This window comes from Molossus molossus, unplaced genomic scaffold (genome assembly GCF_014108415.1).
Source record: "Molossus molossus isolate mMolMol1 unplaced genomic scaffold, mMolMol1.p scaffold_m16_p_1, whole genome shotgun sequence".
Classification (NCBI taxonomy): domain Eukaryota; kingdom Metazoa; phylum Chordata; class Mammalia; order Chiroptera; family Molossidae; genus Molossus; species Molossus molossus.
In genome coordinates, this window is record NW_023425344.1 from 227000159 (window position 1) to 227025994 (window position 25836).

Below are 25836 nucleotides of genomic sequence, written 5' to 3' on the forward strand. Positions count from 1 at the left end.
ATAAGTTTCATTTTCTATGTCAACATGGATTGATGAGTAAGGATTGCCTGGATCTGTTTAATTGAGAAGGATTTTGAGAAGGAGTTGGAATTCAGAAGTCAGTTAGTATTGTCTACAATGGGCAAGGGAAAGAGGTGTGGAAGTGTTTGCTATTTTTGGATTATTGAAAATAGACCTTAAAGAACACATAGGTGGAAATGGGAAGGTACCATATTCCAGGTGGAATGGGAGGAGTGGGGGAAGCAGAGTTTGAAAGAACTACTATGTTCAAAGAACAGTGTGAGTGATCTAATCTAGTCCTTAAGGAACCCAGGTTATATTAGGGGTCATAATGACTAAGACTAAGAGGGAGATAGGTGCCAGACTGAGGAGAGCCTTGAACTCTAGGAGATGAGGTGCTAGACTCATAGCTAGTAGGAAGCGAAATGTCTTTGAATGTCTTAATGACTATAACATTAACTATGGGTTCACTATAGGTGTCTTGTGAGACACTTTACTAAAAGAGACTTTACCACAAATCTGTTTATTGTAAAGATAAAAAGAAAGTAAAAATAACCTAGCACGACCACTAAGAAGTAACCACTGTTAATACTCTATGTGTTTCCTGGCCCTTTCTTTTTCCTTTATGTATGGATGTGTGTTTACATTTCCATGTGTGCCCATGCATATACACAGATACACTTTTTAACATACCTGAGACTAAAGTCTATGAATATAGTGTTAGCCTGTACATGCTTTTCCCTCCCATGTATTCTGTCATAAGCATTTTTCTATGTCATTAAAAATTCTGCCACTGAAGATTTTTGAGAAGGGAAGTCACATATCTTTAGGAGGCATTTGTGCATAGGATGGAATGGAATGGTAGAGACAGAAGGCTAGAAGCTCTTGTGGGAGTCCAGCAAGAGCTGAGGACTTGAATGAATGGGGCGGTGAGAATAGAAAGAAGTGCACTGACAGTTGATGTTTCAGGTATATCATTTTTAGGACTAGGTAGGTAACTGTCTGGATAGGTCTTAGGGAGTAAGCTGAAATTAAGTTTACCATGATGTTTTGAGCCTGGTTAATGACAGGGAAGTTAGAAGGAAGAGAGATTTGCTTTAACAAATCACCCAATTCTTTTACATATCCCTTAGAGGCAGGCACCTTCATTTTTGTAGAAATAAGTAAAAGCCATTAGTATAGGTTGGTGTTATTAATAGAATTAAAGCAATGCTTATTTACAGCAAGTTTATTTACAGCACCTAAGGAACAGGTAATGTTTTAGATAGTTATTTTTCCTCAGGGAAATGAATTTGTGAAACAAAATATCCATAACATCTGAAGTGGATTTGTAGAGTCCCTATATTTTTTGGCAGATTATTAAGCCTCTAAGTTGAATAAATTAGTTTGATATAATTTTCTTATTTACATAGTAGTACTTTTTCATTTAGTTACCTACCTGTAGCTATTCAGGAAATTGTTTTGGACTTTGTGTATAGTAACCAACCAAATCTTTATTGACTAGTGAAAAAATTTCAGAAGTTTACTTTGAAGTAACAGTAATTGGCCTAAAATATTTGATGTTGATGCATCTATTAATTAACAGCTCTATTTGGGTTATATCAGCACTAGGGTAAACTCCTCCTAGGAGCAAAGACTACATTTTTCACATGTAGTTGGAGATTTGTGGGATCTCTAATGGAGACTGAAATATACTGCCAAATTGTTTTCCAGGAAGGCACTACCTACCCTTACATTCTTGCTAACACCAAGTACTGTAATTTTAAAAAGTCATTGCCAACTTGAATATTAATATCTTGTTTTAATGTTCATTTCTTCACTTGTAAATGAAATCTTTGTTGACAAGGACTGGGAATTCAAGAAAGTATATATTTAAATTATTTTAATCTGAAAAATAAAGCCATGGAACTTGGTTAAAAAACAACCTCAAGTGTTGTCGTTTGTATTTCTCAAATATCAAATGAAAATTACTTTTGTTTTTTGTTTTCTGCATTGCCATGCCATCTCGTCATAGTCATTAGCATGGCATCCTATTTAGGTAGTAATACAGCGTATAAAATCTAGAAATCCTACTTTGAAGGGATCAAGGTTATTTCTAATAATTAGAATTTGTCAATTTAGCCTTAAGTATTTTGCTTTAAAAAATATGATAATGGGAAATAAAACATGCCATTATTTCTCATTTTTCCCTTGGTTAACAAATTAGGATACACAAAGCCTAAAATTACATTTAAGGTCTATAAGCATTTATATCTTTTATCCATTAGTCAAGTTACTTCATAAACCCAACATTGTTTCTGAAATGGTTTTACATACAAAGAAGATTTTACCATAAAATGCTTGCAGTGTTCATATTCCCTTCTGAATTTTAGGGCGGGAGGACAAGGATAGAGGAAAGCAGACTGGGCATAGATTAGTTAGGATGGGGTTGGGTTCAAAGTAGCATGTATATAGTGAAATAATGTAAAGTTCAACATTAGGGGAATAACCAAGTGTGAATGTAAATTATAGCACATTCATACAGTAGAAGACAATGCAGCCAATAAAAATCATGTTAACCCTGGCCAGTGTGGCTCAGTAGATAGAGCATCAGCCTTACTCTGAAGGGTCAAGGGTTTGATTCCTGGTCAAGGCACATACCTGGGTTGTAGGTTAACTCCCCAGCCCTGCTCAGGGCGTGTGCAGGAGACAACCAATTGATGTCTCTCTCTCTCATATCAATGTTTCTCTCTCTCTCGCTTTGTCTCCCCCTTAATTCCCCTCCCTACCCTCCACTCACTCTAAAAATATCAGTGGAAAAAATTGAGGATTAGACCTGGCCAGTTTGGCTCAGCGGTTGGAGCGTCGGCCTGTGGACCAGAGTCACAGGTTCAGTTCCCGCTAGGAGTAGGTACCAAAAAAAAATGAGGATTAACAAAACAAAATAAAAACCATGTTAAAGCATTAAACGGCATTTAATGACAAAAAAAAAAAGCATATTATATGAAAGGATAATTGCAAGTAAAAGGGTTCAGAACACAAAATCACCATTTTTTTTATTTTTTTATTTGCGGGCATGGGCATAGATAAATGACTGGAAGGAAATACACCAGTATGTTTCAATAGCTATCCTGAATGATTCTTTTTTCCTTTAAAATTTTCTGAAGTTTCCAGTTGTCAACAATGAACTCATTCTATTCTGTTGAGTAGGAAAAAACTATCTAAAAGTAAAGAAAAATTGCCCTGGCCAGTTTGTCTTGGTTAGAGCATCGGCCCCTGGACCAGTGAGGCTGGGGTTAGATTCTGGTCAAGGGCATGTACCTTGGTTGCAGTTTGTCCCCGGCCCTGGTCAGGGTTGTGTGGGAGGCAACTAGTTGGTGTGTCTCTTTCACATCGATGTTTCTCTCTCCCTCTGTCCCTCTCTCTCTGTCCCTCCCACTCTATCTGAAGATAATTAGAAAAATACCCTCTGTTGAGAATTAAAAAAACGAACAATAAAAGTAAAGAAAAATTATATACTGTTCTAAAAATAAATTATATACTGTTCTAAAAATAAAATTAGTTACTTGAAAGAGCTACCTCCTAATTTCCTGTGCAGTTAAAATTTTAAACTCTTTTATGAACTGCTTCTAAATAAAGATGACTAGATCCATTAATAACAATTGATCATTGTAAGCAGGAACAGCAAGGTGAAAGTTAATGACACTTCATTTTCCATCCTTAGCATATCCTTCCAGAAGTAGAAATTTGGGAACAAAAGGAGTAAGCTGTTGGGTCAAGGACCAGAGATGATTTCATTGGTGAAAGAGGCATCCTTTCATCAGCAGACATTGGCCAAGATTTGGTCAAGCCTTTGTTTTCAGCCTTTCTTCCCTGTAATTGGAGAACTGAACTCAGTAATAACTACTCAGTAGGAGCAAAGAACCATTTAGAGTATCTGTCAGTCTTAAGTGAAACTGCAACTGTTTGGATGAGAAGTAGAATGAATGGAATATATATATTTTTTCTTTTTGTTTAGAGTATAGTTTTATTAGGACAAAGAGGACAATTAGGACCATTGGGATAAATAATTGCAATAGATGTGAATAGGAGCCTAGGCTTTGGGTATTAGAATGATGGTTTCTGTTCCTGGGAAAATAAACAGGCATTTTCTGATTTTTTTTTTTTTCTTGATTATTTATTAGTTTTGTTTTTGATGCTCTAGAGATTTCAACAAAATCGAGAGTAGTTTTAAGTGTAGTGTAAGTTTCTTTTTTTACTTCTTTCCACTAGTTGGTGTTGGAAATATGATCTGGAAACGTGGTGATATTGTATGGAATTTATAGATGATATGTAGAAGAGAAGTTTCTCTAACCTTTAAGTCTAAACTAAAAGTATGGCAAAAGCTGCTAACATTTGGTATAACTGAAAAAGACTTGAGAAATATAATGGGGAAAAAAAGGAATGATTTTTTAAATTAAATTTTATATTTTTGTTAATCTTCACCCGAAACATCAATGTGAGAGAGATGCATCAATTGTTTGCTTCCTGAATGCACCCCAACTGTGGCCAGAGATCAAACCTGCAACCCAGGTACGTGCCCTTGACCAGGAATCCAACTTGTGACCCTTCAGTGCACAGGCCAATCCTCTAACCACTGGGTCATACTGGCCAGGGCAAGGAATGATTTTTTAAAATATGTTTTTATTGATTTTTTTTTTTTTGAGAGAGAGAGAGAGAGAGAGAGAAAAACATCGATGTCAGAGAGATACACTGATTGGCTGCTTCCTGCATGCCCCCTACTGGGAATTGAGCCCACAACCCGGGCATGTTCCCTGACAGAATCAAAACGGGACAATGCTCAAACCACTGTGCTACATCAGCTGGGTGAGGAATGATTTTTTTTAAAGGAAGGACTGTTACATTTGATTGATTCTTTTGTGGGAGAATACATTTAAACATTGACTGGATAATAATGAAGAAATCCTTTGAGAGTTTAGTTGAATCTGACAGGTTGAAGTTCTGGATATGGAATGCAAAGAGAAAAGGTCTCAAATGAGACTTCAGATGATATAAAAATATTCCACTGTTCTATCATTTTTGTTTTTTAATACACTTTCAAAAGTTAAAGCATAACATACATAAAGTACACAAATTATAATGTACACCTTAAAGAATTTTCATAAAATCAATATTCCCATGAAACCACACCCAGAATAGATCAAGAAATAGAACTTCCCAATATCCAAAGCCTCCTTCGTGGCCCTTCCAGACACTACTTGCCCTTTCCCCAAAAGCAAGCACTATTGTTACTTACAATACCATAAAAAAATTTTTGCTTGATTTTGATATTTATGTAAATGAATCACAAATTATATAATCTTGTTTTGGGCTTCTTTGCTCAACATTTAATTATGACATTTTCCCATGTCATTGTCTTTAGCAGTCATTTTTTTATTGCTGTATAGTGTTTCATTGAAAGAATTTAATACATAGCCCTCGCTGGATGACTAGGTTGGTTGGAGCATCGTCCTGTGCACCAAAATGTGATGGGTTTGATTCCCCGTCAGGGCACATACTTAGGTTTCAGGTTCCATCCGCAGTTGGAAGGTAACCAATTGATGTTTCTCTTTCACATTGATGTTTCTCTCTCTTTCTCTCCATCTCCCTTCCTCTCTCTCTAAAAATCAGTAAGAATATTTTTTAAAAAGAAGTGAATACATTGTAACTAATGTGAAACATCTGAGCAGTGACTTTAAGTTTCTGTTTCATGAATCCGAAATGTCCACTGGGAGATGAGTATAATTGTTGGATCACTGTGGACATTTGGGGAAGTTTTTTAAGAAGAAATTCTTAAAGAGGTCAGATCCAAGGAATTATATCATCTATAATTGATAGGTTGAAAAGCTTAAGTTTGTCTGGTTTAAAAAAGCTTTGGGAGAATGTATACTATCTTATTGTAGTAAACAACTTGTAGGAATTGCTTTTCACAAGATAGCTTAAGAAATACTTCTGGCCCTTGCCAGTTTGGCTCAGCGGTTAGAGCGTCGGCCTGCGGTCCGGAGAGACCCGGGTTCGGTTCCCGCTAAGGGCGCGTACTTTGGTTGCAGTTTGTCCCCGGCCCTGGTTGGTCGTGCGGGTGGCAGCCACTCAATGTGTCCCTTCACGTGGATGTTTTTCTCTCTCTCTCTCCCTTCCTCTCTCTCCCTCCCACTCTATCTGTACAAAAAATGGAAAAATATCCTCGGGTGAGGATAAAAAAAAAAAAAGAAATACCTCTGTTTTAGGTAACTAAGGTAGTGGAGAAAAATGATGACCTGAATGTAATATAAGGGAAAGAACAATTGCCCAGAGATAAGTAGGTAGGAGCTAGATGATAAATAGCTAATAGGAAAGGACAATATAGTGATTAAGAGCTTGGGTTCTAGAGTCATACCGCTTTATTATCTCAGCCTACCACTTAGGCAAGTTGCTTAACCTTTCTAAGCCTTAGATTCTTCATTTATGAAATGACAGCCACCTTAGAAGAGTGATTCACATACTTTTTAATGTCAGGACTTATTTACACTTAAACTTGATTATGGCTGCAAAGAGCTCTTGGTTTTGTGGGTTATACCTATATTTACTATTTTAGAAATTACAACAAAAAACTTTCATATTTATTAGTTAATTTAAAAATGAGATAAACCCATTACATGTTAACATAAATAACATACTTTTATGAAGAATAACTATTTTCTAAACAAAAAATATTGAGAACAGTGGCATTTTTAAAAAATTTTTTGCATTTATCTTCAGATAGAGCAGGAGGGAGAGAAAGAGGAAGAAGCACCAATGTGAGAGAGACACATCGAGTGGCTGCCACCCACATAACCCCACCTGGGGCCAGGGACAAACTGCAACCGAGGTACATGCCCTTAGTGGAAATCGAACCCGGGACTCTCTGGTCCATGGGCCAACACTTTAACCTCTGAGCTAAACTGGCCAGGGCTCAAATTCTTTTAATTTCTTTTTTTCTTTTTTCTTTTTTTTTTTGGTACATGCCCCTATTGGGAACCGAACCCGGGACTCTCTGGTCCGTAGGCCGACACTCCAACCACTGAGCCAAACTGGCCAGGGCTTCTTTTAATGTCTTGATAAAAACCTACATTTTTATAGTATCTCCTTTTAATATGTAATGATATCTTTTGTTAGGTAGTCTCTAGAAGACCTAACTGTTTGCTTGTGAGAAAATGAGTGAAAAAGGTATCTTAATTTTGTATATACAGTTTTGAACTCATGGACCCTCTGTAAGGGGCTTAATGATTTCCACGATCCCATGATTTTCTGACCACACTTTGAGATCTGTTACCTCAGAGTATTAATTATTTTGATGATTTGATACAATATTATTTATAAAATCTTAGCATTGTGTCAGCACTTAATTGGTGCTTAAAAACTACTAACTGTTGTTATCATGGGCAGCATATGAGAAAATTTAAGCATAGTAAGCATTTGATCATATTTACATTCTTAGAAAGATCACTTTGTCAGTGTGATAGAAAATGGATTGGTAATGAAAGGAATAAAGGTGGTAACAGGGAGACAAGTCAGATTTCTTGAGTAAGCCAAACTAAAATGGTAGAAGTGGAAATGGAAAATAAGGGATGGACTCCAGGAATCTGGATAGTAGAATAGACAGTCTTAGAGACTGGTTGGATATATTGGGGTTGGGGAGTTCTGGGCAGTAAGAATGATGAATCCAGAGAAGTCTTAGGTTTCTGACTAGTAAATATAGGAAGAAGATCATCTTTGAGAAGAAAGATTGGGGAGTTCAGTTGTAAGGGTATCTGTAGGCTATCTAGGTGGATATACCTAGGAGATAGTTTGATCTATGCATGAAGTGTGTAGGAAGTAGAAATTTGGATATCATCAGCTTGTAGGTTCTAGTTAAAACCATAGGTGGGAAGGAGATCACCCTGAGAAGATATATAACATTAAAACAGAACCCTAAGCCCTGGCCAGTTTGGCTCAGTGATTAGAGCATCAGCCTGTGGACTAAAGAGTCCTGGGTTTGATTCTGGCCAGGGGCAGGTGCCTCGGTTGCAGTTCGTCCCCAGCCCCAGTTCCCCCAGTTGGGGTCGTGTGGGTAGCGGCCGGTAGATGTTTCTCTCTTGTGCGCGCTTCCTCCCACTCTGTCTGAAGATAAATGTAGAAAAATATATTCTTGGGTGAGGATTAAAAATAATAATAAATAAAATGTGTTTATTTAAAAAAATAAAATAAAACAGAACCCTGATGTGGTAGGCAACCTCTAAGATGTTCTCCTGTGGGTGTAAAGTGCTTAGCATAGGTCTAAGTAAAGCAAGTAAATTGTAGTGCTAATGATATATATTTTATGTCAAAGACTATAAGAACAAGAGATATTGCTTACCTAGCTTAAAATAATTGTTAAAGAGTCAGCATTTTTTCATAGCATTTTTATAATGCATTTTAAGAGTTAAATATGAGGGGTTTTACCATTATAAAATAATACATACTCATTATAGAAAATATAAAGATATGTTAACTGTAACTGAAAAAATAAAAAAATTTTAAATATGTTTTTATTGATTTTTTTAAGAGAGAGAGGAAGGGAGAGATAGAAACATCAATGTGAGAGAGAAACATGGATCAGCTGCCTCCTGCACACCCCCTACTGGGGATTGAGCCCACAACCCAGGCATGTGACCTGACTAGGAATCGACTTGTGACCTCTTAGTCCATGGGACAACGCTCAATCCACTGAGTCACACCGGCCAGGCTGAAAAAATACATTTTAAACATATATTTAAAAAAATATTTAAAAAGCAAAAAACTCTCTTCAAATTAAGCATCCCAAAGTAGTAGTCACTGTTAATATTTTGGTGAACACTCTTCCAAATCCTCCAAACAGTTAGTTCTTTCTTAGAAATACTACACAAATACACACACACACACACACACATATAATAAATTATATGCATATATATTTTACATACATGGCATCATTCTATTCCCGTTATATACCTGCTTTTTTTTGTCACTTAGTGCATTGTGAACGTCTTTCAATACCTATGAAAACAGCAAAATCATCAGTTTTAGGACTGTAGAATACCATTATATGAATATTTAAAATGCATTTTATTAAGTCTTTCAAAATGGATATTTAGGTTGTTTCCAGTGTTTTACTAAAGTAAATCATGCTGCAATTGCATCCTTTGCTCTAGATTATCGTGAATGGCACATTAAAAAATGTGCCATTTTTATATACATATTACATATTAAAGACTTGTCCAGATTATATTTCTAAGAACTGTCAATGGAAGTATTTGTATTCCTACATCTTAGCCAATCCTAGATATTGTTAAACTTTTTAATACTTGCCCATTTTATAGGTGAGAAATTGTTTCAGTATTTTTATATACATTTCTTTGATTGCTCATAAAGTTATGTTTACTGGCCACTTGTTTGTCCTTCTTTATTGGTTTTCCTGGTATACTCCTTGTCTACTTTTCTAGTTGTTCATCTTCCAGTATTTAAAGATATGAAGTGGCTTTCCCAGGGTCACCCAGTAATTTAGTGACAGAATTAGTAATCATAGTGTGTTCGAGCTGGAAGAGAATCTTTAGAAATCATTGAGTCCTAACCCTCTAATGTTACAGATACAGAAACAAAGGTCTAAAGATAATTAGGTGCCTCACCTAAGGATAGCTACATAGCTCATTAGTGACAGAACCAGAAATCTGAATCATGTCTCACGAAGAGGGAAAGGCATGTAACATTTTTAAGCCTGCTATGTTTCTTACATGTGTTTTCCATTTAATTCTCACTACTGTTTTATGCTCTTTTGAACAGATGAGGTAACTGAGGTTCTCAGAGCTTCAATAATTTGCCCAGAGTCACACACCTAGTTACTTGCAAAACAGGGAGTAGGATCCAAGTTTTCTAATTCTTAATCCAGAGATATCATTGCTTTTTAGAATAGTAACAGTAGATATGTTTCTTGGCTTCACTTAAATACTCACTTGATAAAATATAATTATTCTTTTGGGAACTTGTAAATAAAATTTTGCTTCTTTTTAACAGCTCTTGTTTGATACTGGACATCAATCTCACACTTATGACTCAGGGAATTTTTCATTATAAGCAAAAGCAGATCAGAGACCATGTCTTATGCTTATGGATGAACAGGACTGAGATCCATGAGCTAGATATGAAGTACTTTTTCTATGGTAGTGATGTCTGGGTTGAAATTCTCAATATTTCCTTAGGACTATTTTTGTTCCATGGAGAATAAAATCTTAATATATAAAATAAGAGTGACATTTGGGTTCTCTGAAGTGTAATGGACCTCAAATCATCCAGGGGTAAAATGGGAACAAAATTGAAACTACTGCATGTCGATTACATCCTACATATCTAAAAAAGCCTATTAACCTCCGTCTCTTGACAGAGCTCAGAATTTCGAAATCATATTAGAGCTCATTTGGTTGAAGCTTCATTCTAAAGAGATGCAAAAGATTAGGAGTCACTTGTGTGTAACTTTGTTGACACTCTTGGTTTTGTTTAGTTATGTAGAAATTAGTTGGTGCCCTGGCCAGTTTGGCTCAGCTGTTAGAGCATCGGCCCGCAGACCAGAGAAATTAGTTGGTAAAATCTGTGTTCTGCAAAATTGCTTTCCAGAGAGATCTTGAGTGTTTGGGTTGATGGGTTTTTGTTGTTGTTTGGTGTTTTTTTTTTTATTCTCACCCAAGGACATTTTTTCGGTATTTTGTTTAGATAGAGTGGGAGGGGGAGAGAGAGAGAGAAACATCGACGTGAAAGGGACACATCGAGTGGTTGCCACCTGCATGACCCAACCAGGGCCGGGGACAAGCTGCAACTGAGGTACGTGCCCTTAGCGGGAACCGAACCCGGGTCTCTCTGTACCGCAGGCCAATGCTCTAACTGCTGAGGCAAACCTGCCAGGGTGGGTTGATGGTTTTTAAACTTGCTCATTTCGTCTAAAGAATCTTCCTTTTTTCTTTTGCAAAGAACTTTATAAGCTTATAGAATAGAGGGCCCAACAATTAACTCCAATTATTGTAATCTTCAATGGGGATAATCTGTTAAGCCTTCTTATTTAAGAAATAGACATTATTTCTTATCTTTGGTATTTTTTTTTATTTCCTGTATTGGAACAAGAGTTGCACATTAATTAACACTAATACATTCTGGTAAAGTCTGGGGTTTTTGTTTTATTTTGCCTTTTTTTTTTCATTTTGTTTTTTCCTTCTCTTTAATAGCTTTTGTGACTGAATGAATGTACAAAACAAGGGTTGGGTAGTTGAGGCAGTATTGCTAAAGCCATACCACTTTTAAGCTCATGCAGAGATGATCCATAAGAGTATGGACCACTAACTCAGTCTTCTCTTGAAAAACAAGTATTACCAGAAGTAATTCTTATTCTAGTATCAAACATAACAGTCCCTTAAAATCTCCTTTGGAATGTTGAAAAGAGATCAAATGAAACCTTCAAACTTGTTATTTATTGGAGAAGAAGAAACCTCCAATTTCATTCATCCATTGTAGCTCCACTTTCTCATTTTAATGCTCTGTCCACAGTGGCAATGGTAAAGATGTCCTGTACCTACAGAGATGGCAGTGGGAGACGGGACATAACCTTTCCATTTATTGCTTGTTGCAATTTGGCCTGTTTTTAGACAGAATTGCTCTGTGGGTGCTTCTAGTGGAGAGTGAAGGAAATCAAAGTAGCAGCAAGAAATCAGCATTTATACATGACTGAATTGGCTAATTTTAACATGCAGTTAGTTAAGAAATGATTACAGCCTGAGGAGTCATGACCTCAACTTTTCATCAGCTCCATTGGATTGTGCCTCAGTTTGGAAATGAAGGAGGTATGTGGGAAGTTTTAATTGTACCTGTGTGATTTATCCCTAGTCAGCTCTTTAATTTCTTCTGGCTGTCTGAGGTTTCCGACATGCTGTAAATTTCCCCAAGTTTTTCATTATCTGCAATTTCTTTATGACTCGTGAATCGGAGTGGAGAGAGAGTGTGGATTTACAGCAGAGATAAACATGTCCATAAAGTCTGTATCTGTGTCAGTAATTGTACTGCTGTCAGTGACTGTCCTGTTTTACAGGCCTCTCTTGGGAAAGGAACAGGCTTCACTACCTGCAGCACTGAAGTGCTTGCTTTGATTTGCACTAACTTGCTGGAAGATTAGGTAGGATTGAATGGTAGGATAGGAATTGATACTAGACTTTGGCCTCTCTTGTTTGTTTGTTTGTTTGTTTAAGGTCAGATGACTTTGTGGGGGATAACTGTGTGTTGAAAATAGAACATAGACAATTTTTTTTTCCTAAATGAAAATGCAATTTATATTTATATGGTAGATGTGAAAAATCCTTTCTGACTTCATTTTATACAATGTATTTAAGATGACTTTCCTTTTTATCACTGTTGATCATTGAACTCAGGTCTTTTTTTATATTTTCATTTTTCTTTTCTTAGAATTAAAACAGAATTTCTCTTTCAGAACATTCATTCTTCTACGAGAGTGGGGCCAGTTGGAGTTTTGATTGAGACTACATCAACTATTAATGGCTCTTTCATAACTGCTAGAAGTGGTGTGCCCTCAATACACTTTTTTCACTCATTTTCTTCTTTCCAATCATGCCAGGCAGTGTTCTTCATGGAGTAAGCTTGTGAAGTTATACTGTTAACTAATTCTAGTTTGGTAAAACTTCTAGTATATGGCTTACTAGGTCTGATTTAACAAACACACAAAATAACCTAAAAAATTCAACCAAATAAAATCTCAAGTCATCCTTTTAACTTGCTGTAAACTCTTGATTTTGTTTTATGAACCTAACTAATTGTTCAAGTGAATGCCCTATTGGAAGTGCTTGACATCCTTTATTTTTTTCTTTTGTCTTTTATCTATTTCACATGATCCGATTGTGTAAGCACAGTAAATTTGGACTAAGTTAATTTTTACCTCTATGCCTGTTCAATTTGCCAAAAGTAGAGCAAGATGTCTAGCTAGGTCTGACTATAGAAATAAGCTTTCTGATTGCTCAGGTTGAAAGGCTTGTTATTACTAAAACTGTCTCTTCCCAGAAAATAGTTTTAGGGGTGGAGAAAGTACAGTATTCTAGTTTTGCAAGGGAAGCATTTTTTTCCTCCTGGTTTGAGGGAAAATAGTTTATGGTTGTCTGCTTCTGTTTCTGCTGCTGTCAGCTGTCAAATTTAGTAAAAGCAAGAGTTGAATTAGCCAACAGTCTCACAGTGTTAGAAGATAAGGGCATTAACAAAGAAAAGACCAACACAATAAACAATTATTTAAATATAAATTTGTGTACCTCCTAGTCTCTGAAAAGGCTCCACAGCAGGAACTGATAACTTTATTAAAGGATTAACATAGGCACAGAAGAATTATTTGGTAACATGTCTCCAGATTGAAAAAGGATAGGCAGTTTCTTTCTCGCTGTCCTTAATCAAGTGAGAATGGAATCCAAGAGGAGCCAGGCTCGAAACAAGGGAGGGTTGGATTATTGATCTGTTAACTACTTGTAGAAGGGATCATCATGGGTGAAAATCCTCATGTGGTGTTTTACTTTTTACGATCCCTTCTTTGGAGCTATGGGTTAAAAATTTTTTATTCAAATTATCAAGTAGATGGATATTAATTCCAGGAGTAAGTCGGGAAAGCCCCTATTCACTGATTTAAGAAGAATGCCATTAAGTCTCCTTTTTCCTTGATAGTTCATTATGAAAATATTTCAAATACCCAGTGAGCCCTGGCCGGTTTGGCTCAGCGGTTAGAGCGTCGGCCTGCGGTCCGGAGAGACCCGGGTTCGGTTCCCGCTAAGGGCACGTACCTTGGTTGCAGTTTGTCCCCAGCCCTGGTTGGGTCGTGTGGGTGGCAACCACTCGATGTGTCGCTTTCACGTTGATGTCTCTCTCTCTCTCTCTCCCTCTCACTCTATCTGAACAAAAATATCAAAAAATGTCCTCGGGTGAGGATAAAAATAAATAAATAAATAAATAAATAAATAAATACCCAGTGAGCCTCCACACATATACCTTTTTTTTTCTCCTTGAACTATTTGGAAGTAAATATTAGACATCGGGTACTTTACCCCTAAATACTTCAGAACACATCTCTTAAGAATAAGACCATTTCCTACATAACAGTAATTACAAAATATCTAATGTCCTTGCACATTCAGAATTCCTCAATTGTTTCTAAATATCATGTTTTATTTAGAAAGAGTGGAAGGGAGAGAGAGAAACATTGATGTGAGAGACACATGGATTGGTTGCCTCCTGTATGTGCCCCAGTCGGGGCTTGGGGATCGAACCTGCAACTCAGGTACGTGCCCTTGACTAGGAATTGAACCAGTGACCCTTCAGTGCGTGTGTTGATGCTCTAACCACTGAACTACACCGGTCAGGGCTTGTATAGCTTTTTAAAAACCAAAATCCAATTAAAGTTCGAGCATTGTAATTGTCAATACATTCTTGATAGAGGAACATTTAAAGTTAAATTCTGCGCTTTTAATAAATATTTACCGTTTTTTTTTTCTTATGGTGAACATATATTTACTCAAATGACTATCATGTTCCTTTAGAATATTGAGTTTCAAGTTCTACCTCTACAACAAGTCTGCTTTATTAAGCTTCTTTAATCTATTTCTGGTATTCTCCCCTTCTCCTAACCAAATTAGCTATAGAATTGATCTTTTCTCCAATAACTACTCCACTGTTCAGTCCAAGTAATATTTTTGAAAGTTTGCAAATTGACATGTGACCTCATTCCCTACTTAAAATCCATCAATGGCTTCCCTTACTCTTAGGATAAAATAAAAAAACTTTAATTTGGCCTTACAGCTGTTCATGATCCGACCTTTCTCACACCATGCTTTCCTCTTTGAGAATGGATTCTACAGATTCTGAAATAGGAAAAAATGAAGTAAAAGACTGGGAGAACACCTCTTAGAAGAGATGAAATTTGAAGTCGGACTTGACAGCTAATATTTGCATGTGGGAAGAAGGAAGACACTTCAGGCTGGGAAGAAATTTTTGAGTATGGATTGGTTAGAGTACTAAACAGTTGGAAAAGGGAGGAACTAGATTATGGAAAGCCTGAAGGACAAGACTGAGAAATTATTTTCAAAAACCTGATAGAAGTCTCCAGAGAGAATTGAAGGGTGCGGTGATGGATCTAAGAGACTAACTAGGAAGTTGTTGCAGTCCAAGAATGCAATGACTACTTGTGCTATATAAGACAATGTGAATGCAAAAGAGGGGATATTTCAGGGAGAAAATAAATATGAAATTATAGCAGACTAGAGAGAGACAGAGTCAAAATAATTTCAAGATTTTAAGCCCCTGTAACTCAGAATATATTTAGGGTAGAAGTAGAGTATGCATTATAAAACCTCAGTTTTGTTTGCTAAAGTATTGGTAAAGCATTTTTGAAATTAATAACTTAAACTGCTATCAGTTTTTTTTTTTAATATATTTGTATTGCTTTTTTTATAGAGAGAGGAAGGGAGAGGGAGAAAGAGAAAGAAACATCCATGAGAGAGAATCAGTCGGCTGCTTGCTATACGCCCCCTACTGGGGATTGAGCTTGCAGCCTGGGCATGTGCCGTGACTGGGAATTGAACCAAAGACCTCTTGGTGCATGGGATGATGCTCAACCAACTGAGCCACACCAGTTTATAGGCTGAAAGATTATAGATATCAGGTCTGTTAATTAGAATGAGTTAGCCCTGGCCAGTTTGGCTCAGCGGTTAGAGCGTTGGCCTGCGGTACAGAGAGACCCGGGTTCAGTTCCCGCTAAGGGCATGTACCTCGGTTGCAGTTTGTCCCCGGCCCTGGTTGGTCGTGCGGGTGGCAGCCACTCGATGTGTCCCTTCACATCGATGTTTCTCTCTCTCTCTCTCTCTCTCTTCCTCTCTCTCCCTCCCGCTCTATCTGAACAAATAAAAAAAAAATATATATATATATATAGAATGAGTTAAACTACATACAATAAAAATTTTAAAATAATTGTGGCTTATACAAGGTAAATTTTCTTTTTTTTTCCCCCTCAAAAATGAAGGCTAGAGGTAGACAGGTTCAGTCTGGTGGGACAGCTCCACTGTGTCATCAAGTACTAAGGTTTCATTTTTGCCATTCCACTTTCTTAGTGCATGGCTTCCATCCTAAGGGTACCTCATTGTCCAAGATGACTGCCAGAGCTCTAGCCATCAAGCCTGAGTTGTAGGCCAGAAGAAGGTGGGAAGAGAGAAAGGCAAAAAAGGGGATCCCTCAAAGCTGACTTCTTTACCTTTAGGCAGACTTACGGGAGTCACATCATCTGGACCAACCTAGCTGCAAAAGAATGTAATCTTTTTTTAAACAAATATTTTTTCTTTATTGATTTTAGAGAGAAGAAGGGAGAGAGAGAGAGAGAGAGAAGAGAGATAGAAACATCGATGAGAGAGAACATCGATTGGCTGCCTCCTGCATGCCCCCGACTGGGGATTTGGCCCACAACCTGGGCATGTGCCCTGACCGAGAATCATACCGGTGACCTCTTGGTGCATAGGTCGATGCTCAACCACTAAGCCACACCAACCGGGCAAGAATGTAATCTTTTATTCTGGGCTGTAATTTTGCTTGCTAAAAATTGTTGTTTGGTTGATGAGGAAGGGGAGAATGAGTATTGGAATAAGCAACCAACATTCTCTGCCACAGGGAACAAGAGACCTGTGCAAGAATAATGATTGATCAGTAGAAGCTGAAGAATGTGAGGTGATGGTTATGTTGAGAAAGCTCAGATCAGTGATTTTAGAGGTACATGTATGGATATTAGTCTGTGAATTGGACTTCATTCTTATAATTTGTCAGTTATCTTGTGTGAATTATAAAAAATGGTTGGGGATTGGTTTTGTTTTCTTATGTCTGGTACTCTATAAATAAGTGAATGAATGCCCAACAAGAGATCTTGCAGATTTTTTTTTTCTATTTTGCCAAAGAAGTTAACATTAGAACATCTCAGCTCTTTTTAATCTTTAGGAAGGCAAATCATCCAAGAAATGGTAAATTTTTAATATTGACCATTTTTAATGGTCATCTTATTAATATTTGTATTTACTTGTCAATAGAACCTGCTGTAAATATTTCAAGTTATGGAGAAGAGAAACACTTGGTTCTCTGATTTTCCATATATTTACCAAAACAGATTCAAAAATTCCAAAACAAGATTGTTTAAGTAAAATTATTATTATTGTTGTTGTTGTTATTTTATCCTCACTCGAGGACATTTTTCCAATTTTTTGTTCAGATAGAGTGGGAGGGAGAAAGAGGAAGAGAGAGAGGGAAACATCGACGTGAAAGGGACACATCGAGTGGTTGCCACCTGTATGACCCAACCAGGGCTGGGGACAAACTGCAACCAAGGCACGTGCCCTTAGCGGGAACCGAACCCCGTTCTCTCTGGACCGCAGGCCGACGCCCCAACCACTGAGCCAAACCGGCCAGGGCTAAGTAAAATTATTTTTTATGTGGTTAGCCTGACTAGTGATCCAAGGGCTGGCTAATTTTTACTTTTACTGTGTCTCACATAGCTTTGATTATAATAGTCTACTGGTATTAATGAATGAATAATTTCTGAGGTCCTATATGATGTAGGCTCTGGTGATATTTAGAAGTTAAAGGCAAAAGTCAAAAGAACAAAACATACACACAAAAGAAATTAAAGGTAGTCTGTACTGTTTAGCCTAATAAAATGTGCTTATTTAAAAAATGGCTAATTAAAAAACTATTATATTTATTATAATAGTAATATGATTAACATTAATATATTGTATGGTTAATAAGCTGTTTTTATAATGGCTTTATTGCTAGTTTTTTAAAAAAAATTCTTTTTTCTTTTATTGATTTGAGAGAGAGAGAGAAAGTGAGAGGGAGAGAGAGAGAGAAACATCAATGAGAGAGAACATCGATTGGCTGCCTCCTACATGCCCCCCACTGGGGATCAGGCCCACAACCTGGGCATGTGTCCTGACTGGGAATCGAACCAGTGACCTTTTAATGCATGGGTTGCCACTCAACCACTGAGTCACACCGGCCGGACTGCTAGTTTTTGTTTTTTTTTAAATCTAACTCCTAAGGCCACTTTTCAGCAAAATACATTGAAATAGGTAGATTCATTGGAAGAATTATTTTTAAACTTAGCTTAAAGAAATTTACTAGGTTTGTGCTGCTAAAAAATCAGCATTTTACTCTTGAGATTTAAAGATGACCCCTTACAAAGTAGCACTGTCTGCTGCCGAATATGCATGATTTTGCCCTACTTAGGGTGACTGGATTCTCATCCTCTGAATAGGATCAATATTAAGCCAGCCTTCTTTACTTCCTCGATCCATATTAAACCTGTCTTGGAAAGAGTCTGTTTATTGGATAATATAGCTACACCAGGCTCTATGACAATATCTTTTGCTGCCTCATTAACTCTGGAGCATTTGAACAAGATAAAAATGCCCTAAAGCCTCTTATCTGATGTCTGGTGTAACCTACTGAAAGCAGGAGTGCCATTAGTTTATGTTAGAAATCAAATGGCCCTCTCCAGTGCAGGAAGTACTGATTAAACCTGAAGTGTCCCTGGAGGACTCTACAGCTGTCAGAGGGGTGGTGGCTGTCCCTCACCAAAAGGGAAATCTGGGCCAGAGGTCTCAGTGGGGCGGTGCTTTAAGAACGCACACGTGGCTGCCCCAGCTGTTCTGCTTTGCCTAATGAATTGTTTTACAAGAAGAGGCTCGGTATTGTCATCACAAGCTGCCTGCCTTAGGGACTGCAGCAGGCCAAATAATATGTAATGTTAGTGATGGTAATTGAAATGTGATGGCTCTCCTGGGAGATTTACAGCTCTGGAGCTGGTTGGCACTTGTGGATTGTCTTGTCCTCCCAAGGCCCTATTTAAAGTGTGCCTCATTATTTTTTTCAGTTTCATAATACTACTGTGTGACTTTTTTCTCTCCTCCCCGCTATAGAAATTCATTGAGAGAAGCAGTTTTAGAACCATTATAGTGGCTTTAAGTAGAAAGGGAACAGTTTTGACTTCCTTTTATTTATTTACTATTTGTTTATTTTTATTTTATTGATTTTAGAGAGGTGGGGGAAAGAGAGAGAGAGAGAATGAGAGAGGGAGATGCAACTGTAAAGAAGGGCCACCACATCTTAGTCTCATAGGATACCTCTGCAGAGATCTCTCTAGGCTTTTAAATCTTTTTTTTTCCCTCACCCGAGGACATTTTTTCGATATTTTGTTCAGATAGAGTGGATGGGAAAGAGAGGAAGAGAGAGAAACAGCGACATGAAAGGGACACATCAAGTGGTTGCCACCCACACGACCCAACCAGGGCCGGGGACAAACTGCAACCGAGGTACGTGCCCCTAGTGGGAACTGAACCCGGGTCTCTCCAGACTGCAGGCTGACGCTCTAACTGCTGAGCCAAACCGGCCAGGGCTCTCTAGACTTTTAAAGGAATATTTAAAATTTCTAAGAGTAATACAACTCTTGATTAAAAAATTTTTTTCAATGGTATTGAAGACTATAAAGTGAAAAGTGCAAACCTTACCTGCTGAACTTATCAGAGGTAAGCACCATTAACATTTTCTCCATGAACACTTCCAGACATTTTCTATGCATAATCATTTTCTATGCATATGTCACCACATATAGACAAGATCATAATATATGTACTGTTTTGTGACTTGTGTTTTTCACCCATCAGTATATCTTGGAATCTTTCCACAGCAATGCATATAGGTCTACCTCATTTCCCAGTTGCTACATAGTATTTCACTGGATATACCAATTCTAGTCTCTTAGTAGACAGTTTGACTTAGACCATATGAATGAATACTTATTATACCAACTGGTTACACTCATTGATTTGTGTTCTGTGGTTCACCTATAATTTTACATGAAGTAATTTTTCTTTTGTTCCAGGTTGTTTTGAAATAGGAAATACTGAAGGTGAAACTTTGGGGTTGGAGATGCTGTGAGTTTTGTCATAAACCATCAGCTGTACATATTTGTAGTGATATGTATCATGCTGGGTGTTTTAAATTATTTGCTTGGTTAAATGAGAAGTATTCCGTCCCAGATAGGTAGAGAAAAAACAAATAGCCTTTAATGGATGTTAAAGGCATTGACTGGAAGCTTCCTCCAAAGTTGAATGAGTGTTTTCTCCCCTAATTTTCTACTTCAGGAGCTCCAAGAATCAAGTTATGAATGCATTAATGGACGTGGGAAATGATTTGTCAGCACGTGGAAATGAGGACTTAGGTTTCTTGTGTAACAGCTTGGCTAACAAAGCAAGTTTGTGTCTCATGAACTTTAGGGGCCTTGCTGGGAGTGGCAGTGTGATGAATGAAGCAAAGCAATTTTCCAGGAGCATTTCAGGTCAGTGATGGGAGAAATCGGTTGTCTTCTCAGACAAACAGAAACCTAATTTTAGTTGCACTCTCTTCAATAGAATCCATGCATATTGAGTGGTAGAAATGTTCACTTCTATAAAAAATAGGAACATCTTTTTTAACTCAAAACCCATTAGACTCATTTTCTCAACACTTCAAAGTTCCGATTTGCCTAAACATTATTGAAAAGATGTCATACTAATAAACTACAAAATCCCAGCTAGTTTTGTTTTAGGTTTCTTATATGATGTTTTTCCTTTCCTTGATGTTAGTCATTTGAATTGATGCACAGTGCTTAACTTAATAATTGGAGGCTATTATTAATAACAATTATTCTTTTTTTTTTTTTTTTTTAATCCTCACCCAAGGACATTTTTCCATTTTTTGTTCAGATAGAGTGGGAGGGAGAGAGAGGAACAGAGAGAGAGAAACATCGATGTGAAAGGAACACATCAAGTGGTTGCCACCCACACAACCGACCAGGGCCGGGGACAAACTGCAACCGAGGTACGTGCCCTAGCGGGAACCGAACCCGGGTCTCTCAGGACCGCAGGCCGACGCTCTAACCGCTGAGCCAAACCGGCCAGGGCATAACAATTATTCTTAAAAAAAAAAAGAAGAAGAAGAAGAAAAAACAATTACTCTTTATACCTGATTTACTTCTTATCCAAGCCTTCAGTAGACTCTTGGGAGACACAGGTATACAGAGATTTCAGGGACTCCTGTGGGCTGTTAGAGGTCCTCCAGACCTGTGCTATTCAAAACTGTAGTTACCAGCTGCACATGGCTATTTAAAGTTAAATGGATTAAAATTAAAGTTTTAATTCTTTAGTTGCACTAGCAAATGCTCAGTAGCAACATGTGGCTAGTGACTACCATATTGGGTACAGACAAAACATTTCCACTGTGAAGCCCTTGTCTAAACTGAAGCTTGGCAAACTATGGCTCACAGCCTGATTCTTTATTTCCTGGGAGTTAAGAATGGTTTTTACTTTTTAAAGGGTTGTAAAAATAAAACAAAAAAACCGAAGTGTATAAGACAGAATCTAAGTATGGCCTATAAAGCCTACCATATTTACTGTCTGGCACATCACAGGAAAAAATTACCAACCCTTGGCCCTGGCCAGTTTGGCTCAGCGGTTACAGCCTGCGGTCCGGAGAGACCCGGGTTCGGTTCCCGCTAAGGGCATGTACTTCGGTTGCAGTTTGTCCCCGGCCCTGGTTGGTCGTGTGGGTGGCAGCCACTCGATGTGTCCCTTTCACATCGATGTTTCCCTCTCTCTCTCCCTTCCTCTCTCTCCCTCCCACTCTATCTGTACAAAAAATGGAAAAATATCCTCGGGTGAGGATTAAAAAAAAAAAAAGAATTTGCCCTGGCCGGTTTGGCTCAGCGGTTAGAGCGTCGGCCTGCGGTCCCGAGAGACCCGGGTTCGGTTCCCGCTAAGGGCATGTACCTTGGTTGCAGTTTGTCCCCGGCCTTGGTTGGTCGTGTGGGTGGCAGCCACTCGATGTGTCCCTTTCACGTCGATGTTTCTCTCTCTCTCTCTCTTCCTCTCCCTCCCTCCCACTCTACCTGAACCAAAAAAAAAAAAAAAGGAAAAAAAAATTACCAACCCTTGGACCTTTTGCCTATTTCACTTGATACCATTTCAGCTTTCTGATCAAGTTAGGGTAGGGGTTTCCTTAAGCCATCAGAAGATTGTGAATCTATTAAGCAACAGGCAAATTTAGGAGCAAAGTTTCTTACTTTAGGTAGACTATGGAATGAGTCCAGAGCTTACACAAATCAGTTCCCTCAAGCTAGCACAAATGGGATAAGCTTTGAAATATGTAAAATTTTTTGTAGTATAAATTATTAACTTGCAACAGCTTTGTAATGCCTGCAGTCCAACAAAACATCATTCTGATTTTGTGCATTATTTTCTGTCTTTTAAGTACTATCTTCTCCCATCTTACTCTGAAAGAAATAGAATGAATACATTTCAACAGATGGCACTTGACCTTTCAACATTGACTTTACCATGAAGATTTTTAACTGTTCAAATTATTATTATTATTTAAACATATTTTAAAAATCTTCACCCAGGGATATTTTTTTCGTTGATTTTTCAGAGAGTGGAAGGGGGGAGAGAGAGAGAGAGAGACATCCATGTGAGAGAGACACCTTGATTGGTTGCTTCTCACCCCACTGGGGCCAGGGATCGAACCTACAACACAGGTATGTGCCCTTGCCTAGGAATCGAACCTGAGACCCTTCAGTGCACAGGCCGACGCTCTTACACTGAGTCACACCGGCCAGAGCTCAAATTATTTTTAACTATCAAGTGATTTCAGTCAATCTCTCCTAGGAAGAATGAAGCAAAAACATTCTTCTGCTGGTTTCCTCAACATCTGAGAGATACTCCTCTCTTGCCAAATGCAGCTCTCACAATTCCTCATTGAATGTTAGGCGTGGAGACCTGCCTATGGAATGAGCATCTGGCACTTCTGCGTTGAATTAGAGTCGACCTGTTGCTTTCAAGCTGAGACCTTGACATTCGTGTGGGGACATTCTGAATTCCCAAGTTGATGATAACCCATAGCGTATCATTTTTGCTTTAAAATGCAGTAAGGTATGGTTGAAAAGAATTAACTTACCCCTTTGAGCTTTTATGTAAATTATTCCATAATTAGAAGAATTAAAGTCATCCTCCCACTAAAATAAATGTTATACTACAATGTACTGAATTATTAGTAGAAGCATTAACTTGAACTTGTCTGAAACTTCAGGTTCAAGATAGTGATACCAGATGATTATGGACTGCGTGATGAGATCATGAAATGTACTGAACCACAGAAGAAGTCACATTTCAACATTAGCGTTGGAGAAAGAGACCCATGGTAGAAGAGATAAGGGAAATAGTTGTGAAACAGTATTCTGAGAAGGAACCTTCATGAAGTGATAGCTCCTTTCTAAAGAACACTATGAATGGTAGCTGTGTTTTGCTTTTATTCCCTGGTACAAATTTTACTACTCAAAGCTGTATTCATTGATCATAACTGGTTGTGGTGTCAATTAGCAGTTTTCCGTGTTAGAACTTGGACTAAATTTATGAAACCCCCCCCACCCCTAAATTTCTTCTAATTCTTTAGTGTCATCTTCTTTGCCGTTCATTGCTAAGTCATCCTTAAGTCTTTTTGCTCTTTCCGTTCTTCCATGCCACCTTTATTTATGTCCTCCAAACCTTTGCCAACCTTTTGCCACACCTATATCAATGGTTCACTCCTCTTTATTGCCTGTGAAAGTTATCTCCTTGAAGTTCTATACTGCCTGTTTAAGGCATGCCAGTAAGCATCTTCCCTTTTGGATCACTTGATCTTCAGTGAAAGATTCCATAGTATTTCCTATATAATCAAGGATATGCCTCTCTAAAGCTGGTTCTTACCAAGTTTGAGATCTTAGTCCATGGCATTTTATGATGCCAGTTAAAGTATAGCAAAGTCATATTAAGCTTGTGTTTTACACCCCAATTGAAAAATCAGAAGCATTAAGGGGAAGGAAGATAACCTTGAGATTTAGAGTTTCAAACTAGTCATTGAGAATGGCCTTACACATTGTCCGTGGTAGGAAGAATCTGAAATTTAAGCTTTTGAGAAATTAGATATTTCTTCATTTCATCTTCAGATAGAGTGGGAGGGAGGAAGAGAGAAACATCAATATGAGAGACACATTGACTGGCTGCCTCCCACACAAACCCAACCGGTGCGGGGGTGGTGAGAACCGAACTGCAATGGAGGCACGTGCCCCTGACCAGAATCAGACTCGGGACTCTTTGATCTGCGGGCCGACACTCTAACCACTGAGCCAAACCAGCCAGGGCTCAAGATCTTTTTATTGGTCTATCAATGTTTGTCCTGGGGTTCTCAGATTAATAGGGCAAACTTAATTTTTTTTGTATGGTCTCAGTATTACTACAAGGTAAATAAGTCAGTTTGACCTTAAACTTCATAAGCTCTATAAGTTAATATTTTTAACACTTTTTTTCTTTCTTTATTTTAGAGAGAGAGGAAGGAAGGAGAGAAATAGAAACATCGATGAGAGAGAACATAGATTGGCTGCCTCCTGTATGCCCCAACTGGGGATCTGGCCCACAATCTGGGCATGTGCCCTGACCGGGAATCGAACCAGTGACCTCTTGGCGCATGGGTCGACACTCAACCACTGAGCCGTACTGGCCAGGCTCTATAAGTAAATTTTATGAGAAAAAGAAGAAAACACAGAAATGAAACCAGGAAGCCTCCAAATTTGAAGAAGTCCATTATAAGCCTGTTCCTACCTGAAGGCCTTTTATTGATAGAACCTGATTTTGTATTTCACTTCCTTCAATTCATGAATGAGTGCCTACTACCTCTCCTCTTCCCTTTATTCTTTCCCAAAGTAGATTTGAAACAATCGTATCATCCTTAGTACTTATTTTAACATCTGACCCTGCAAAGGTTCAGATCTGTTTCTTAGGATTTCGATATTATCATAATAAATAAACATTTATTAATGGCCTACTCTGAAGAGCAATGTGCTAGACTCTGGATGTCAAAAATACACATACTCCTCTCAAGGATTTGGGTGACAAGGCAAAATTGTGAAAAGATCACAGCCCAAGAGATCATGTACTAAGTGCCACTATGACTACCATAGGAGTTCAGAAATGAGAGATTATAGTGGGCTGAAGGTGGATGGGTAGAGCCTAAAAATGTGGATTTAAACTGGAATGAAAGAAATAAATCCTATATATGATTATTGGCAAATTAGTTTCCTCCTCAATGTAAGATTCCATGTAAAATGTAGCAGTTACTACTTGATTAACCGGCACAAATCCTTTTTGTCGCTCAACCACTTTTTGACAGCCCAGTTTGCTAGTAGAGTAAAAGGCATTATTTGTTTGTCTGTTTGCCCACATATGGACCCGTAATTAAATAGTTAGGAAGGCAAAGTAACCTTACATCATAATTTGGCCACCTAGCCACCCTGTTAAGCCTGTAAATGGCAACAAAAAGATAAGAAAGTAACCACCATCAAACATGTCTGGCCTAGGGTGAGTTTGAACTGCATCTTGACAATGATGGTGATTATTTTTGTTTTCTGTTCTGAATGGATTTACTATCCATTAGAGTTTCAAGACCCTTAATTTAAAATAGATAGATAGATAGATAATTAGATAGATAGATTTATTTTTAGTCTTTCTATGACATACAGTGATGATTTCTGAATTTTCATTAAGCACAACTCATTGAAGCACTGAGGCAGTTGGTTACTATTGCGGCTAATTCTGATTTAAATAAACTAAATAAATAAATAAATAAATAAATAAAAGATTAGCCAGAACAGTTTTTAAAATTCACAGCAGCACTCTTGTATAT

The 25836-nt window shown here is 37.8% G+C and overlaps 1 protein-coding gene across 11 annotated transcripts in view; it reads left to right on the forward strand.

Annotated features, from left to right (window-relative positions):
- Positions 1-25836, forward strand: part of LIN52 (lin-52 DREAM MuvB core complex component) — a 107303-nt gene that overhangs the window by 25467 nt on the left and 56000 nt on the right. For 2 of the 11 annotated variants that reach the window (XR_004960918.1, XR_004960919.1), the window contains exons 6-9: positions 19970-20021; positions 20232-20425; positions 22788-23051; positions 23209-23410. The exons of 5 other annotated variants lie outside the window; for them this stretch is intronic. Coding sequence is in view for 1 of the 6 variants with exons in the window: in XM_036272506.1 (XP_036128399.1) it covers positions 12497-12498 (2 nt within the window). In the remaining 5 variants the exon portion in view is untranslated. Of the gene's footprint in view, positions 1-12496; positions 12641-16709; positions 16810-19969; positions 20022-20231; positions 20426-22787; positions 23052-23208; positions 23411-25836 lie in introns of those variants that run through there. 4 more of the 11 variants (XR_004960928.1, XR_004960921.1, XR_004960920.1 and 1 more) reach the window with 4 other exon arrangements.